The sequence below is a fragment of the Amblyomma americanum genome, chromosome 5 (genome assembly GCF_052857255.1).
Source record: "Amblyomma americanum isolate KBUSLIRL-KWMA chromosome 5, ASM5285725v1, whole genome shotgun sequence".
NCBI lineage: Eukaryota > Metazoa > Arthropoda > Arachnida > Ixodida > Ixodidae > Amblyomma > Amblyomma americanum.
Window position 1 is genome coordinate 197,472,639 of NC_135501.1, and position 17,442 is coordinate 197,490,080.

At 43.8% G+C, this 17,442-nt stretch overlaps 1 protein-coding gene across 1 annotated transcript in view; it reads right to left on the reverse strand.

Annotated features, from left to right (window-relative positions):
• The window catches only part of LOC144133315 (DNA mismatch repair protein Msh3-like), a 22,417-nt gene extending 8,671 nt beyond the window's left edge, over window positions 1-13,746 (reverse strand). The window contains exons 1-13 of the mRNA XM_077666309.1: window positions 13,194-13,746; window positions 12,984-13,092; window positions 12,239-12,473; window positions 10,856-10,956; window positions 9,446-9,612; window positions 7,919-8,131; window positions 7,037-7,231; window positions 5,792-5,924; window positions 4,476-4,663; window positions 3,855-4,023; window positions 2,186-2,250; window positions 1,948-2,064; window positions 601-708 (exon numbers count right to left, since the gene is read on the reverse strand). Of these exons, the coding sequence (XP_077522435.1) occupies window positions 601-708; window positions 1,948-2,064; window positions 2,186-2,250; window positions 3,855-4,023; window positions 4,476-4,663; window positions 5,792-5,924; window positions 7,037-7,231; window positions 7,919-8,131; window positions 9,446-9,612; window positions 10,856-10,956; window positions 12,239-12,473; window positions 12,984-13,092; window positions 13,194-13,504 (2,111 nt within the window). The 5' untranslated portion in view covers window positions 13,505-13,746. The remainder of the gene's footprint in view (window positions 1-600; window positions 709-1,947; window positions 2,065-2,185; window positions 2,251-3,854; window positions 4,024-4,475; window positions 4,664-5,791; window positions 5,925-7,036; window positions 7,232-7,918; window positions 8,132-9,445; window positions 9,613-10,855; window positions 10,957-12,238; window positions 12,474-12,983; window positions 13,093-13,193) is intronic.
• Window positions 13,747-17,442: the final 3,696 nt, after the last annotated feature.

A 17,442-nucleotide genomic window follows, 5' to 3' on the forward strand; every position in this document is an offset into this window, starting at 1 on the left:
CTGCAGGCTAAATACATGAACATTTGTCATCAGCTTTATTAAATGCACTCTTACTGCTGACGAGAAGCTGTCGCTTTTTCGTGCCTTAGACCACTCGACCACAGAACAAGCGCAGAAGAATGCGCCTCCCTTTATTTTCTCATGCGGACTACTTCTGTACCTTACGCAGCATTGCACCTGATGTATGAAACAAAGTATAGTTAGCAAATAAAATCAACTTTTCGTCAGGAACTGAGGTAAACACCATGCAAATCTGCCTCACTCAATGCCACTCAGCAGGGCAATGTGCCACTCAGCAAGGGCAGCACCAATGACCAAGGAGCAGTGCTTCGCCGCATTGGACATCTGCAGAACTTCAGCTGCTCCTTCCTCGTTTCACAAGTGTTTTACAAGAAAAAACATTCCTTGTGTGCCACCTTAACGTTGCCAATCTTCGCCAAAGTTTTCACTACAATGTGTTTCAGAGGCACTCCGAAGATTTACTATCCATATATGTGACCTATACACTACTAGTACATTCCACCAGTAATAGTCTCTTGCTGAAGGATGCCTGTTTCACCTTTCCTATTTGCTCCTAGGCCAAAAAGTTTGCACTCTGACCTGCAGTATCCAGGCTGGGAAGCAGTCTCAGCGAGGGACAAGAGGCAGTCCACTGTGGCTATGCTCTTCACGGCCTGCTGGTAGTCAGTGTACCTCTCACCTAGTTTCCTGCAAGCAAGGTTGGGGCTCTGATCACACTGCATGGTGTAGCGCTCTCCATTTCGCCAAAGCATACACAGCTTCATGCTTAGTTTGCGATCATGACGTCACATGTCACAAAAACCAATGGGAGAAGGGCAAAATGCATACCAAAATGAATACTGGCACCAGTCATTCAAACTCCATGCCAAATTAGTACAATCTATCCTGGATCTACTGAACTAAAGACATATCCTTTGAAAATCCCATGCAAAACTATGGCTATTGTTTGCACTTATCGAACTCCTGTTTAGTGGAACATTTGATATATCGAACTGTGCGCCCTGCCCCTGCAAGCAACGAGTCTGCTATCGGCGCTCCAACAAATTCCCTTTTTGCTTGCTTAGCTGTGTTGGCAGCGCAGTTTTGAACATCTTGCAATGCTAGGCACGCAACGACGTTATAAAACCGTGTAACGAAGGAATCATGGGGCGTGCCTATGGCTAAACTTTGGTGCTGCATATTTATTTTCAATGCAAAACCATTGCCATGTGGGAATACCGGCGCTCAGTGCACTGGGTATCATGAAGTGCAGCCAATCTTGTTGACTAAAGGCACTGTGGCAATCCACTGCACAGATTATATTGTCAACAGTGAGTGGGTTACAGGATTAAATCTGTTACGACAGGTAACGGCTGGATCCAAAGCAATGTCTACTGCGATTCCGATGCAAAGTGAGCTAGGCTTAGCGAAACCCACAAGCGACGCGTCCTGCAGCATGTTTGTGGGCGGAACTTCATTGCAGGAAGCGCACTGCTTGCGTGGGTGCGCCATGATTATGCTGTTAGGTTACAGATAAGCTTGTCTATTGCAGTGTTTTGTATATCAAATTATCGATACGTCGAACTATTTCGTGATTCCATTTGTGTTCGATATATCCAGGATCAACTGTATTTCCATACGTAAACAAGCGTGTCACCTGCTGCACAAACCGCACAGGCTCCTGCATCCAAGCTCTGAGGTGCTGAGAATCGAATCCTGGCCATGGTAATCGTATTTCGATGGAGGCAAAATGTAGAACACCTCTGAGCTGCGTGGTACCAGTGCTCGTTACAGAACCTCAGGTGGTCGATATTGTAATCCAAAACCCTTCACTAAGGCATCTCTCATAGCCCATGTGCAGCTCTGGGATGTTAAGCCCCACATACCGTACAAATGTAGCACACTAGCAGAGACTGCTACACTTTTCAGAAGGTATGACATGCTTACTCTAGAAAAGAAAACCATGACTTGCGACTCTGCACGAGTACTAGTTCTTTGGCGACACACAGATCCTTGTAGAGAGACTCAACTGCAGGTGGCCGGAATCTGTTGACTGTTTTCGTCCTGAAACGAGGCATATTGTTCATGCACTGATAAGCAAAATGTGACCAAATGGCTCTTTACAACATAATGATTCTTTATTGTCTTAGAAGTAAAATGCATAGGTTATTAGAGCAAGACTTACGAGCTTATCTTGAGCCAGTCTCGAGGCACCATAGATGTCTTCTGAACAGGCACTTCAACAAGATACTGGAAAATCACCAATTAAATTGTGATTCCCCGCACACCTCAAGCAGATGGTTTTGCTTTGCAGCTGTTTTTGACCAAATACCTCTATCATAAGAACAACACATAATACAACAACACATAACAGGAGCGAAAGGTGCAGTTTTCAAGATGAAACTGCACAAACAAATACTAATGACATGAAATTAAGCGCAAAGTTATGCCCTTGGAAAGTGGTGAACTGCTATCCCACAAAGTACAAACTTTCGCATTTCCTTTAGTGTGGCATATCTGAGAAGTGATGAATATTATATGTTGTCTTACACTGAGTATTATGATGCATAAACAGCCAAGGCTACCAATATGCCTGTCTTCATGTTAATGAACCTAAACATTCCAAAATTTCATAGTTTGAGATTTCTAACGCTGAAGAATGCAAAACCACATAAAAAATCGATAAGTTCATTTTCTCCAAGGAGCAAGCTAAAGTGAAAAAGGAAAGTGCTCCATTGTAAAATCACAAGAAATGCTTTTTTCTTAATTTTCTCACAGTTCTTGCTAAAAAAATAAATTAAATGAGGTCTGCTGCAACCACCTCTTCATGTAATTCACACACAGGTTTTTCTAGTTCGTAAAAACAAAACTGCGTGTAAGGTCTAAGCACTTAATGCGGAGATGGTATTAAACCAGTTCCATAAAACATTCTTGGAGTCTGCATGACTCCCATTGCCCCAAGAGCTGATCTGACACCTCAAAGCAGGAGCTGTCGATCTTTTTAGCCTCAGGGAAACCCAATGGGTTTCAAAAGAAACTAAGGAACCCAGGTGTCTTGGCTTCCATCTGCTCTTGCCTAACATGCATGAAAAAAAGACCAAGCAGATGCACAGGCCCTCAAAAAATGCCCGAGTTCAATTAAAATGTCTGGTTGTATTGTGAAACACTCTGCTATAATCAAAGCACGATAAGACCCACAATAAAGTGGGTAAAGGTAACATGGGGGTAGAAGCATGCATAGATTTAGGTGTCTGGGGAATTAAAAAAATTGGCTGGCAGTTTAGCACTGCCAGTGCCGATTTTCCGCAGCAATGCTGTCGATGCCAACGTGTATTGTTCTAGTGCCATGTTTCTGCCACAATGTTCTGCCGCCACATAGCTCAAAGAGTGAATATTAGTTTGATAATAGAATTAGTTGATGAAGAAGACGATGTGCAATGCACAGCGTGAGAGTGTGTTGCAGTTTAACACAAGGAGTGATCGCCTGTGGCGATAGCATAGTGCTCTCGTGCAGTGGCCAGCAAATCTGATCTGTTCACACCGCTGTGGGTTTGAATCCCAGTCGTGGATATGTACTTTGTTTACTTATTTATAGTTTGCCCAAGTTCACCTTTACGGTCTAGCTTCACACAAACCAGTGAACCAGTTTGACCTCAGAAGTAGTGTTTTCACTCTAAAAGCCCTCCAAGGAACTTGAGGGCCCCTGGAATTTAATTTGAGAATGTTTATCTTAATATAGTTACAACAGACAGATCAGGCCTGCATGTATTGGAAACTTGTTTCAAATGCACAGTGTTGCATCTGAGAAAACCATAACAAGTAACATATAGCAATGACTGGGGGTAAGAAGTTACCGGCAATCCGCTGACTGTCTTGTAGTCAAACTTGGGGACACTAAGTTGGACAGCGATATCTCTTCGAAGCAAGACAAGCTTCTGCTCAATATTGAAAACTTCTTCGTGGCACTTGCTAAGGCTGGGGTAGTGAGAGAAATCCTTGAAGAGTGCAGCCATGTCATCATGCCTGTAAAAATGCAGTAAGTGTCATTTTTGCATAGCTCTCACTACACAAGCATTCACTTAATTCTCTCCTATCTTTAAGCACTATTCAATATTTTTTATCAGGAGCGATCCAGGTAGGAAAGCCATGAAAACTATTGCTCAATAGGCCATAAGCAGGCAGGTGAGGTCCTACAATCAAGCCCTTGTTCTCCGCCATTATTTTGCAAGGCATTACGCTAAGGCGAAAATCATGACATGGATGCAGAGAAAGAACAAAACGGCCAGTATCAAGTGCTTTGTCCTGTGAACTCGCTCCTCTGCCCCCTTGTTTGTGCTTTCAGTCAGAACTTAGTGCTTTCCAAAGCAGTAACTTAAACTGAGTCAAATTTATTTATTTTTTACAACGTGGTAGCACGACTGATGAATTATATACAGAAGACGATCATGCCAATACTGGGCAGTGCACTCGCACACCTTGCTGAGTTCAAGTCGATGCACTCAAGATGGCTCTCAACATCTTGTAGGAGCTTTGCAACATTCACAAAGCATTTCTTCAGCGCTGTGCTTGTGATGCCAAGAGACATGTCTGTGCTGAGTGCTTCAAAGAGCCGCTGTGCCCTGGACAGTGCCGACAGTGTTTCCACCAAATCAGATGGCTTCACCTGAAAAAATTTTGTTAGACGTAATCAAAAATAATCCGGAAGAAACACAAGGATCTATGAGTGCTACCTTTAGCAGAAAGTCTTTGGATTGAATAAGGAAGCTTTGTATATGAGCACTACCAATTCTGCGCTATGACGTCTAAAACCACAAATGTCGGCTCAATTCCAGTCTTCCTATTTGAGTATTAAAAAAAAAATGTACTTTTTTCGTACGTGCTGCAACAAAGTATGTAAATTTGCACATGCTCGACCACTCACTGCCCAATATGGCAACTGGCAAAGATGCAAAATAACATGGAGACTGCACACACAGCCCCATAGGTAAGAAAGCAATGAAAACAGTACTCACTACCAGAGTTTCTACTGGGCAGCTGATTAGTATATATAACTTGCACCACCCTAGACAAATTGATGCGACACATTCCAGCTGTCACAAATCTGCAGTCACAAACATCAGAGACTACTTTCTGAAAGGCCCCTTCCATCTCACAACAGCTGGCCGCACCTGTATGTGCAGCTAGATAAAAATGCGTGCAGCAGCTAACTAATTAGCCTACACATTCCCAAAATTTAAACATAACACCAATAATAAAATTGTAGAAAAAAACCTTTGTCCAACTAGGGCTCAATGAGTGGTCCAAATCAAGCAACACCGCAACGCCTTTTCTCAACAGAGGCACAATCAGAAACAATGTAATATGCAGGAACATTTCCTAAGAGTAAGAAAGCAGTGAAGAAAACTGAAGTGGGCAGCGTATAAAATAAAGTTCTCTCACAATGCAGCAACACCACCACAGCCACCGCCTGTTCATGTGGTTCAATAAAATTCGCCGTACACCACAAACTTACTCCTGGTCACATGTGATGCCAACAGAAGCCTCTTATAACAGCATAACAAGAGAAGCGCCTTCCATGGTTCAACGGGATGATACACAACAGAGTAGACAACAGACAAGTGCTCCTAACAAAACAAAACAGTCCTGTTGTCTGCACTGCTTTGTGTTGTCCCGGTGCACTATGAATGACCCCTCTAAGAATATGAAACCAGAAGCCCAGGATGAAATTTTGTTAGCACAATGGGAATTTAGGTCACTAGGTTACAAATTACTGGGTGACTTTTGCGCTTGCCTTTTTATGTAGGATTGCACAGAGGCCACGTTGAACATCAGGCAGTCTTGAAAGAAACTTGCGCAGCTCAGGAAAACTCTTGCCACCCATGGAAAGTATGTCTGAGACAGCATCCTGACGCTCCCTGATCAACCTGCACGAACCAAATGTCATGCGCTTTTCTATAGAGCAGAATTTATGAACATTTTATGCTAAAACCAAATGACCAATAAGCAGATATATCCATATGGGCGTGGCTTAACACTTGGATGCATTCCCCTCCTGCAAAATGGAAAGTGTTGCCACTAACATCTCAGAACCCATTGCATTGAAGCTCCTATCACCTTTAAATCGAACATACCCACCCATTTATGCTTTTGAATGCTTTGGTATAAATCGTAAGTATTTAATGCACTTGTGGAAACTGTTTTTGCTATGTTCACTTTTGCACTACAGTCACTGATGTAATGGCAAGTGCTGCTTCAGCCGCAATGATGTAACAGGAAAGATGCATCATCTGCCGTCATGTAGATATCAGTTCTAAAATTGGGGCTGCAATCAAATGGTGCGAAACTAAGTGTCCACTTCCAGAATACAGGCCGTGCTCAACATTCACGTGCTGAAAGGCTGAACAGAAATACTTTCAGTACTAAGAAATGAAAAATCCTTTGTAGCTTAATAATTTCAAATTAAAAACAGCACAGCTTAAATCGTTAAGAACCACTATAACAACATATAAACAGTCCTATTGCTCGAAGCTCAGAGTTTGAGTGCTCGTGGTGGTAGAAATATTATGACTCAAAAAATTTAGAAAGTTGTAACACAAATACTTTAACAGACTGATTTTTTTTCAGCAAATAAGTATCAGCTCTATAAACATCCAAAAACTACTTTCAAGGCACTGCAATTCTGCTTTCCTGAACATATGATATGGCACAGTTGCTACAAATCTCATTTTCCTATATTTATTTACCCTCATACAGCTACAAACCTCTACCTTCCTCAATGCATTCAATACTGAATGCATTTAAGGAACCGCAGAGCTAAAACATTGGACAAAAGTGTGAAGAAAACGGATAAGACATGACTAGGGACAAGGTGCGTCCACATCTTTCTTACACAAATGCTAAAACACCTCCAGCATTGAATAAAAACTTAGCCAGTTATATCAGTTCAAAATGCCTTCTTTTCTTCAAAGCTCAATGTACCAGTGCTTCCACAATTAAAATTACAGAAAAAAGCTTGCGGATGTGCTGTGCAACTCACTCCAAGTCAGCCAACGGCTGTCCTATCCACGAAAAAAGCATACGGCGTCCGAAAGCCGTAAGTGTGCGGTCCAGGACACCAAACAGGGTGCCCTTCGTGGTTCCATCGGTTGAATTCCGGAACACATCCAACCTTCGCAATGTGGCCGCTGTGAATTCCATCTTACGACAGCCACTGGACATTGCTGTAAAATTGCTAATAAATTGAAAGAAGCAACAGAATCAGGTCACAAAAGCAGAACTTCCAAACATTCAGTATGCATGCACGAGGCTAAAAGCCGGTCACAGGCTAAGCTACCAGTTCCATAAAAAGTGCAGCACAGTGAAATCCTGTTTCTTAAAACTCGTTTAATTTTAACTTCCAGTACCCCTTCAAATTCGGATGGTCAAGAGGCGACAGTACGCTACGTGCTTACAAAAATCAAAATCAGTCATATCTTACATCACTTCTCCACTCGTTGCTAAGTATAATTAGAGTACTATGGCTAAAGTTTGTTACAACTTATTTGGAGAGGCGCTTAAGCAGCTAAATAATGACCACTGTTTTGTTTTGTCCGTAGCAAATATCAGTATTTTACGCTTCAAGGGAAATTAATATATATGTTATGCTGTCAAAAACAGTTTTGCTTTAGATATGCTTAACTATGTACTAAGAGATCATAAAGGCTTCAAGCAGTGCACCGGCCAAGGAATTTTAAAACACTGATGAGCCATTTTAAGTGTCTCACACTGAGCTATACAAACACATTACAAAATGAATAACTGCAATGTAATACAAAGCACTGAAAGAGCTGACCAGAAAATAAAAGATTTCTTAACAACTACAGAAAACTTGAGCACCTTGATAAAGTACCCTATGAAAAAGGCTTCAATGAATACTTGCCTCATATCTCTGAGAATTTCCTCAAGCTTGAATGCTTTCAAGTATTCAAGCAGTGAACCCAGGCAGCAAACTATGACAGGAGGCAAGGCTGCTAGCTGGGCAAAGCTGGAAGAATTCTTGTCATTGCCTGAGTAGAAAGCAGTCAGCGCATCCAAGCTAGGCGACAGCTGGAAGTGGTTGGGTGGAAGCAGTTCCAAACGTACTCCTTCACGACTGCAACAAGGAATAGTAAAGATCCATGCACATTTTAGCAAGAGAGAGACAGTCTGGAGAGCGGTAGAGCACAGAAAAACAGAGGAAAGCGTACACTGCTTTGCTCTGCAAGCCTCCATTGTAAGCCTCATGCGGTTTTGAAAAGAAATGCCAACAATATGGGCCACTGTACTGCTCTGGTGTTCTGTAACAGTGCTAATCTATCATAAAACATGAAATTAGCGATCAATGTGCTTCTAATCAGTGTCTTGGTTATCAGCCCCAATCTATATTGAAGACCACTGTCATTGGTATAAACATCAACCACTCAAATTATGCATACTGCGCAAGGCGCAAGCCCTAACCCTTGGTATAATTCATGCTTTACTCCATCAGTAGAAATCACTACCACACAGCAAAAACAAAAGTACATAAACTACAAGGCATACTGCTCAATTTGCACACTCAGGAAATACAGAAAATAAAATATCAAAGGCAGAGCACAACAGCAATTTCCTGAACAACTGCAACTTCTTTGCATGCGATTCCGGTCTCCTTCCATAAAACACTGTACAGTCGGAAACAACTCAAGAATGCAGCAGCAGGTATCGCTCAAAGAAGGCCCTCCAGCCAATGGTGCCAACCGATTGTTATGAAGTCACAGTTAATCTTGTTTCAAAATTCTCAGCCAACGCTAGGGCATTAACTGCAACTTCATAAGAACTGGTTGATGCCATTGCCTGGAGGGCCTCCTTCAAGGGGCATTCACTGCTGTGCTCTTGAGTTGTACCCTACTATGAACTAAACATGGGGGCAGTTCTGACCTACAGCTAGCGAAATTTAAAGTTTACTTCTAAAAGCCTGTTGAAGGCCGTGTACAAGTGGGAATAGAAGGTATAGTACAAAAGGCCAGCAATGCACAAAACATATATATTCTGGCCTTAAGGCAGTACTATATGAACAATTAAGCTTAACTGACTTTCAGGACTTAAAATGAGCCACACCAGCATGATGCATGAAATGGAGTTCAGAAATATTCCTTTCCCAGCCTAAGCAAATGTGATCAACATGCAGGGCATTTGGCTGCGGACAGTGCTGTCAGATTATACAAGGTACACTGCGCCCCCGAACTAATGATGTCGTACAAAACATTTACAGTGAAAAACACGCAGCCCGTAAATTTTACATCTCGAACCCTTTTGAAGGAAATAACAGCTTATAATACTACTAATACACCATGGTTTTTACAGTATTCACTCACACGTGCACATAATAGCACTGCTTAAAAGCATTCCAACATGCGTTCCAGCATTCCAGCTCTGATCCAGTACGCACCTCATGCTCACAAAGCTGTTGACCGTCTTCAAGAGCATTGGGTGGCACTTCTCGGATATAACGATCTCAACTGGCTGGAGACTCTCAAGCCTTTGCTCCAGCTCACAAGACGACGTGCTCTCTTCGAATGTGTCATAGAGAACCTCTCCTGTTGTGGGCTGGGCTGCCTGCAACAGTTTTCAACAATAGTACATCTCTAATAAAGAAAACCACAATTTTTTCCTGCCACATATATCACACATATCACATTTGGTAACAGTCAATGTGCCTACCGATGTATCCAAATATATGCAACTGCTACTGTACCCACAGTTCGTGTACCCACAGTTCTAGCATAATATGTTGTAGAATTGAATTAGAAAGCTAGGCCCACACCACTAGTCTACTGAATAGTACCCATAAATATGACTCCACATTCACATGCACACCACTCTCGACCGACCTAAGGGGGGACACTGCAAATGAATGAATGAATGAAAGCCGCTTATTTTAAAAAGGGAGCCTCGAGGCCATTTGTTGGGGACTCGGGTGGTTAAGGAAGGGAAAAGTAAGGACCTATTAAATACATGAGCGGACGTCTTGGGCAATGCAGACGCCATGAGGTGCCTGTACAGCAGCTGTTGTGGAGCGCATATGGCATATTCTCGCAGATCATGAATGGCAGTTTACCAATATCCCTCACAAGAGAAGTATGCAACAGCTTTATCTCACCGGTACTCACCTATGGGGCAGACACGTGGAGGCTAACAAAAAGGGTTCAGCTTAAAGTTAATGACAGCACAGCGAGTCATGGAAAGAAAAATGATAGGTGTAATGTTCAGAGACCGGAAGCGGGCAGAGTGGGTGAGAGAACATATGGTGGTTAATGACATCCTAGTCGAAATCAAGAGGAAGAAATGGGCTTGGGCAGGGCATGTAATGCAAAGGCAAGATAACCGCTGGTCGTTAAGGGTAACGGAGTGGATTCCAAGAGAAGGCAAGCATAGCAGGGGGCGGCAGAAAGTTAGGTGGGCGGATGAGATTAAGAGGTTTGCAGGGATACGGTGGCTGCAGCTGGCAAAGGATAGGGTTAATTGGAGAGACGTGGGAGAGGCCTTTGCCCTGCAGTGGGCGTAGTCAGGCTGATGATGATGATGATCTTCAACCTTGTAGTACAACCTTCTATTCAACCTTCTATTCAATTCACTTCCTTTAAAAAGAAACATCTGCAAAAACCCGATTGCTCGTAAGACATGCACATAAGTGTAAGACACGTACTTGTGCTAGATCCTGTGAGACCACACACACACACACATGAAGTCTGACACAATTTTCTTCTTGAAAACCTATCACTTAACAGTTTCTGTCATCAAAGAACAGCCATAAAAGCTGGTAACAAAATCAAACAGCAAGGAAAGCTTGTACACGTACCACTATTCCAACAAGTTTATGATCAGGTGTTGAGCATTCAGCTTCACTAATGGACACCAAATATCCCCCCTTAGTGGGATCTTCATTTCCTGTGGACAGTTCTGTTGGCAAGAAAAAAATAGAAGCACATTTTCCATTGTTACTGCATGCTTCACAATCTCTTGTATAATTTTAATGAGGACTTACGTCAAAATTAAGACCTTAAAACCTCTGCCATCATAAACAGGATCTTCTTTCAGGTTACACTTTCATGAGCACATAATAAAAAATGGCCCATTAAGGCATCAAAGCAATGAACTTTAACACAACAAAAAGCTTATGCTTGTTAAACAAGGTAGGCCCCTCACTGCTTGAATACACCACCTATTCCTGCAGCAATTTGTCAATTTTTATTAACACTGTCTGTGAGAATTCATAACTACCACCGTTTCACCAATGGCTTAGCATTAACATGTTTATTTTTTGTTCCTAAATACAAGACGGTTGCCCACATGACAATGGCTTTCTAAAACTTAAAAAATAGTACTGAGAGACCAACTAGTTCAAAAGATAAGAGCTGTAATCGCAAGTATCCAACAGCTTGATGTCATCAAGCCTTCACCAACCGACTTACTTAAGCAATTGACAAGCTGTGCTTTCCAACAATAACGCCTGCTATTCCTTAATACATGAGGTTTCCGCATGCTATAAAAATGAACGAATATTTAAGTGAGTTGGGTGTTGCCAGCGGTTTGATAATAGAAGTCCCCATCTGCTGGGATATGCAGCTACACTGAGCTGATTGTTTGTTTATTTAATCACATGTCACAGTTCCAGTTCCCTATTTACTTGAGTACTCAAACATGTTACACAGAGCACAAAGCTATCCACAGCAGAGATGGTCATTAAAGTTCGGTCGACAAGGGGACACTGTGGACAATCTTAAGTTGGCCTGTGTCAACAGATCATTGCATTTTAATGAGATAAAGGGTACTTTCACTCACAACAGAGCTTTTTTAGTTAGAAAGAATTAAATACAGATATTGCCACCATTCGCCATTTTTACAAGCAAACTATAATGACATCAAGACACTTTTTTGCATGCACATATGTAAGACTAGGTGACATCGCTATTTACTTCCAAATGGCGACCACAGAATACTTTTCAATATTGAAGTCATGAATTTTATTTGAGTGGTGGAAAAAAAAACATTTCTATATCCAATTTTCAAAACAATAAGTGCATCTGCTGCTGCTGAAAAGACATCAGCAAAGCCCGAAAGATTCATAAATTCCATATTTAAGAATAATAACAACTTGAAAGCATTGTCCTCAGTGTCCCTTTAAAAGAAACGCTATTAAAATTAACAGCTCAGCATTAGAGTGCAAAAGAATCATAAGCACCTTCCCCAATCAAGGTTGACTTCGTAAACAGAGCTGTCAGTTCACGAGTGAACACAGTGGACTTTGAAGCTCCGACGGACTTGAGTGCTGCCGACTCGGTTTGCCGGACTATTCCAACTTTGTGACCGCGAGATACAAGGCGCTCCACATGGAAGCCCACACGATGGGCAGGTATGCTGGCTGTCATGAAGTTGTGGTCTTTGCTGCACATGATGCACAGTTCTCGAGAGGCCAGCTGCGCGCAAAAAGACCACACAAGATCAGTGACGCTACTTCGGTGCTTAAAAATGAGTGTCATGTGGAACAGTGTTTGTCATCTTCTGCTTTGACACAGGGGCGGAATAAAGCAGGCTGCCATCATAAATGTGTGGTATATTCACTACTAACACTATAAGCAGATCACATGCGGGCTTTCAGCCTGTGTATTTCAACATTGAGGTGTTGAAACTGCTGCACCTTTTACTGTAGTCTCTTCAGGCATACTGCGAAGTTAATTTTTTTTCTTAAACAAGCGAACAAGCAGCGACTACTACCTTACTAGAAAAAGGCTATAGCAATGAGATGAACAAAATGGGCAGGTAGAAACAAAGCACAAATAATTATAAACGTGTGTTTGTGCTAGTTCAGTTGTTGTTGCAAATTAGCTGAGCATTTGGCTACGCCTGGACCTGCTAGGTGATCGTTGCTAGTTCCGCATGCTGCACAGCTCGTATCAGCTATTTATAACGATAAGGGAGGAAATTACCTCTGCATCTTCTCCAAAAAAGCGAAAACGATATCCGCATTCCACTAGCAGCACAGTGTTAGGGTGCCTCTGCTTGATCGCTACGACTTGACTCACAAGTGGGGTGTAGCTGCAGAGAAAACAAAAACAAAAACTTTTCCCAGCATGAACATCACGCCGTTAATCAATGAAGCAGGCACATGCCTCAAGTGAGACAGCACAAGAACAGACCTCGGAAGTTTAGAGGTTCCCGGGCCATCTCCATCCCCGGGTGAGTTAAGGCTGCCACCAACCACAGCGGTATCCTGTTGCCGCGACGGAGCTCCAAAGCGAGCACACAGCCTGCTTTTGATATTCGTGAAGTCCGTGTTTGTCAAACCCTTTTTTCTTCTCTTGATCGAGCTGTCCGTTATCGAAGTTGATGCCTCGCTAGCGGGCTGTCTGCAATTCTTTTTCCGTGCCTTACCACCAGTAGCGTCCTTCTGAGATTTCGACGATGCCCGGCGCCTAATGATAGCGCGAAGTTGCGCCGGAGGAACCATGCTTTCGAAGGGTGCGCACAATGAGTGATGCCCTTATTTGACACTCATGGATCACCTGTAGGTCGTTTCTGTCCAAAATCGGTTACGAGAACAGTGCACTCTGCACCACCTTTCTCTGAATGCCTTTTGCAGTCACCCTGGCATCCTCAAGTTGAACTGCATTCGGTAAATCGGCATGAACAGCACGGTGAATTAACGGCGGAATCGTGCTTCTCAGAACATGAAAGCCGCCATTACAACGTAGAAACGAAACTGAAACTTTTGCCAGTTTGTTTTCGAGTCAGTTTGAGGGGCAGGGGGAAAGAATTGCTGGTATGTTATGTAAAACATTTTCTTTGGGTATTTTAAGCTTGCACGAACACATAAGTTTAAATCTACTAAACCAGCTTTTTACATTATTTGGTACTTTTATTGGTTTTACATTTCTACTGTGGTGAAGATTCCTGTGAGGAACCATGGGACACAGAAACACTTTGGCGAAGTCGTTAAAGTGCACTACAATTAACACAATCGCCCGCGCCGCAGGCACTTAAAGCACGGCCGGTCTCGATGGGAGGGCGCGCGGCCGAGGCCGACCGTGGGTCTGCTCGACGTACCCGGGGAAAAAATGTACCGGGTCTGCCCAACGTACTATACATACAACCATGTCCTTCTTTATTCCCATATGACGATCAGATCTATCGCACGGGTCCCGAAAATAGTTACGGTCATTATGTGCCGTGAACGCGAAGGGATAATTTCACCCAAAGAAATTTACACTAGAGGCCTTAACGATAAGGCCTTTGACCTCAGGTCTTTACCCTGAAGACATTTACCTTTAGCGCCTACACCCTGAAGTCCTTTAGGTTGAAACTCTTTATAGTTGTCTAGGGACTGCTTGTACTTTATGGCGAAGGCCTTCAACCGAAAGGCCTTTATCATTGCCATTGTCATTGACGACCCTCATCATTATTTAGTAACGCCCTTTATATGCATTCCAGAACTACCACTGTCACTCATCATCACCAGCCTGACTACGCCCATTGCAGGGCAAAGAAAGGCCACTCCCACGTCTTTCCAATTAACCCTGTCCTTCGCAAGCTGTTGCCACCGTATCCCCGCAAACTTAAATCTCATCCGCCCACCTAACTTCCTGCCGCCCCCTGCTACGCTTGCCTTCTCTTGGAATCCACTCCGTTACCCTTAAGGACCAGCTGTTATCTTGCCATCGGATTAGATGCACTGCCCAAGCTCATTTCTTCGTCTTGATTTCGATTAAGATGTCATTAACCAGCGTTTTTTCCCTCATCAGTTCTGCCTGCTTCCGGTGTCTTAGCGTTACACCTATCATTTTTCTTTGCATAGCTCGCTACGTTGTCCTTAACTTAAACTGAACCCTTTTCGTTAGCCTCCACGTTTCTGCCCCACAGATGAGTACTGGAAAGATACAGTTGTCATATACTTTTCTCTTAGGGGATATGGCTAAACTGTCATTCATGATCTGAGAGAACCTGCCAAATGCGTTCCACCCCATTCTTATTCTTCTAGTTATTTCACTATCCTGATCCGGATCTGCTGTCACTACATGCGCTAAGTATACGCGTTCCCTTACCACTTCAGCATAGCCCCTTCCCACGCTGTGTCCGCGTTTGTGGACGCAACCTTAATATACTCATATTTTCCTTACAAGCGAATTTTCATTTTTGAATTCCGCGCCCTTAACAATTTGACCCCCATCCTAGGGAGCCTACATACATGCCGCCTGCCGCCTGGAGGGGGCGCGACATGTAGGCTCCCTACCCCATCCCTGTCTAATGCGCCTCCAAAGCCCCCGAATGCACCAAAAGTTACATGACAAGCTATGAACTTAGCCGCTTTTCAACTCTCCTGACGCTCCCATCGGTCGAAGCGCTGTGGTCACGTGTCTACGCGCGCTTTTTTGCTTTACTGCTGAAGCCGGCGCCATTACCGGGGAATGCTTCGTTTTGTTTCTATGCGACGGAGTTTTGGCGGGAAAACTTTCGCCATCGTTGATGGCGTTTACGTGTTGTGACGACGCCGAGCTTGCGTAGTGCTTATGGTTCCAGCAGCCAAGAAGACAACGGCAAAATCCTTCTCGTTATTCGATCGCAAAAGCAACGCGGCTCGATCGCCGAAACTGCGGTAATCCTCTGGATCGACGCCTTTATGACCGTTTTTCACTACTGATTTGCGATTTTTCGGAAGATTTGGCGTGAAGCGTAAGCGACTGCAGTCTCTTCCTTCGCGGTAAATGACGTTCGGCGTGGTTAGAATTGTCTGAGCCACGCCGGTCGCGCCACTGGGTCAAGCGTTGATGTTGCGGGCATTGCGTGGCGCATTCTTCTGGTTGTGGCAGTTGTAGTTGGGCTCGACCACGGGCTCGTCATCGAAAGTTGCGCTTCGTGTTGTTTGAGCCCCATCGTTCACGCTGCTCTCTGTGTATGTCTGGCCGTGATGTTGCGCGCATTGCTGGACGTATTTATTTTGTTGCACTCATTCGCTTACGAACTCGAGACTTAAGCGGCGGTCCGCAATGTTTCAGCCTCCGCTGTTCATGCTGCTCGCGGTGCAGGTCTAGCTATTGTTTAGGGCGCACTGCTGAATATTTCTTCTGGCGGGGTTGCTAAAAAAGTCGGCCGTTACTCTACATATTGGTACAGTAACGGCAGCTATCTCTTGAATACGCCGAATCTGCATGCTTAATATTTGAGTATGCAAGCGATCGAGGACCTCCATTTAACATAGTCGCAAACTTGTTCACGACCACCGTCGCGGCTGCCTAATACACGTGCAAAATTGGCTGGTTGGAACTTTTGTAACGTGGAAAGGTGGGGTAAAAAGGAATCACTATGCCAGGGGTGTGCGCAAACATCCAGACCATTTTCAGCGTTCAACGTTGTTAAAGCTGATATGGCCTTGCGTACGGCGTGCTGCCGTGTTAACAGTTGTGCGTGCTTTTTAAATTATTTATGAAATTTCACGGTTCTTTGTTTCGTGCCCTGCATCTTTGCTGATAAAGTTGTGCCAAACCAAATCTTATTCACTGCGGTAGTCCAGGCTGCTGCCTGTATGGCGTCTATAATGCCGAAAATATCAAAGTGGCGTTTCCTGGCCGCAGTGCGCCGTATTTCGGGGCAAGTGGCACAAAATGGGCATATTGCTTACAGGTGTTGAAAACCATGCTTCTACAAGAAGAAAGTTCGATGACTCCAGCGCTGAAGCGTTGTTAATAAAAATGGCCGATGGAGAAGCACCTCTAAAGAAGTTGGACCGACCGAGTAAGGCCCACATGTGGTCGCGAAGAAGGCTCTCAACGCTGAGCTGAGCCGCTGCCAACAAACATGGCTCTCTTAGACCCCAGCTAATATTCAAAATGGAGACCCCCCGTGCTTAGAATGTAGAAACGTACTGCATGAATCCGAAGCAAGCAACCATTTTACAGCGATAGCTGTTATAGGCGCCCGTTCCTGGCTTGTGCGTCACTGACGCCGTCGGCGTAACCGGTGGGTGCGTTACCATGGTTACCATATTGTAACCACGGCAACCCGATATGGTTATCATACTGCATGGCACCACGTAAAATGTGTTGAGACCTTTATTAATGCTGTGCGTCTGTGTCTCGTCGTCTGGTGTCACCTTATGTCACGGCCAACCTCGGTTGCATAAGCCTGCGGGCGGCTCTGTCTGGAACAGCCGCCTGACAAAACTAAATGCCTCACAGCTACCGCTGAATCTCGCGTTATGTAGTCGTAACCGACCTGTGAATTTTTTATTCTTGTCATTAGTGGTCGGGACATTTCTGCTCTATCGTTTTGAAAATTTCGCTGGTGTTTTTAGAAAGGATCATTAACATGTTGTCTAAAACTCGAGACAGAGAAAAAGTGGCCGGGGTTGAACCCGACTGAATCTAGTTTACAGAGCGGAAGCTCGAAGCGGAG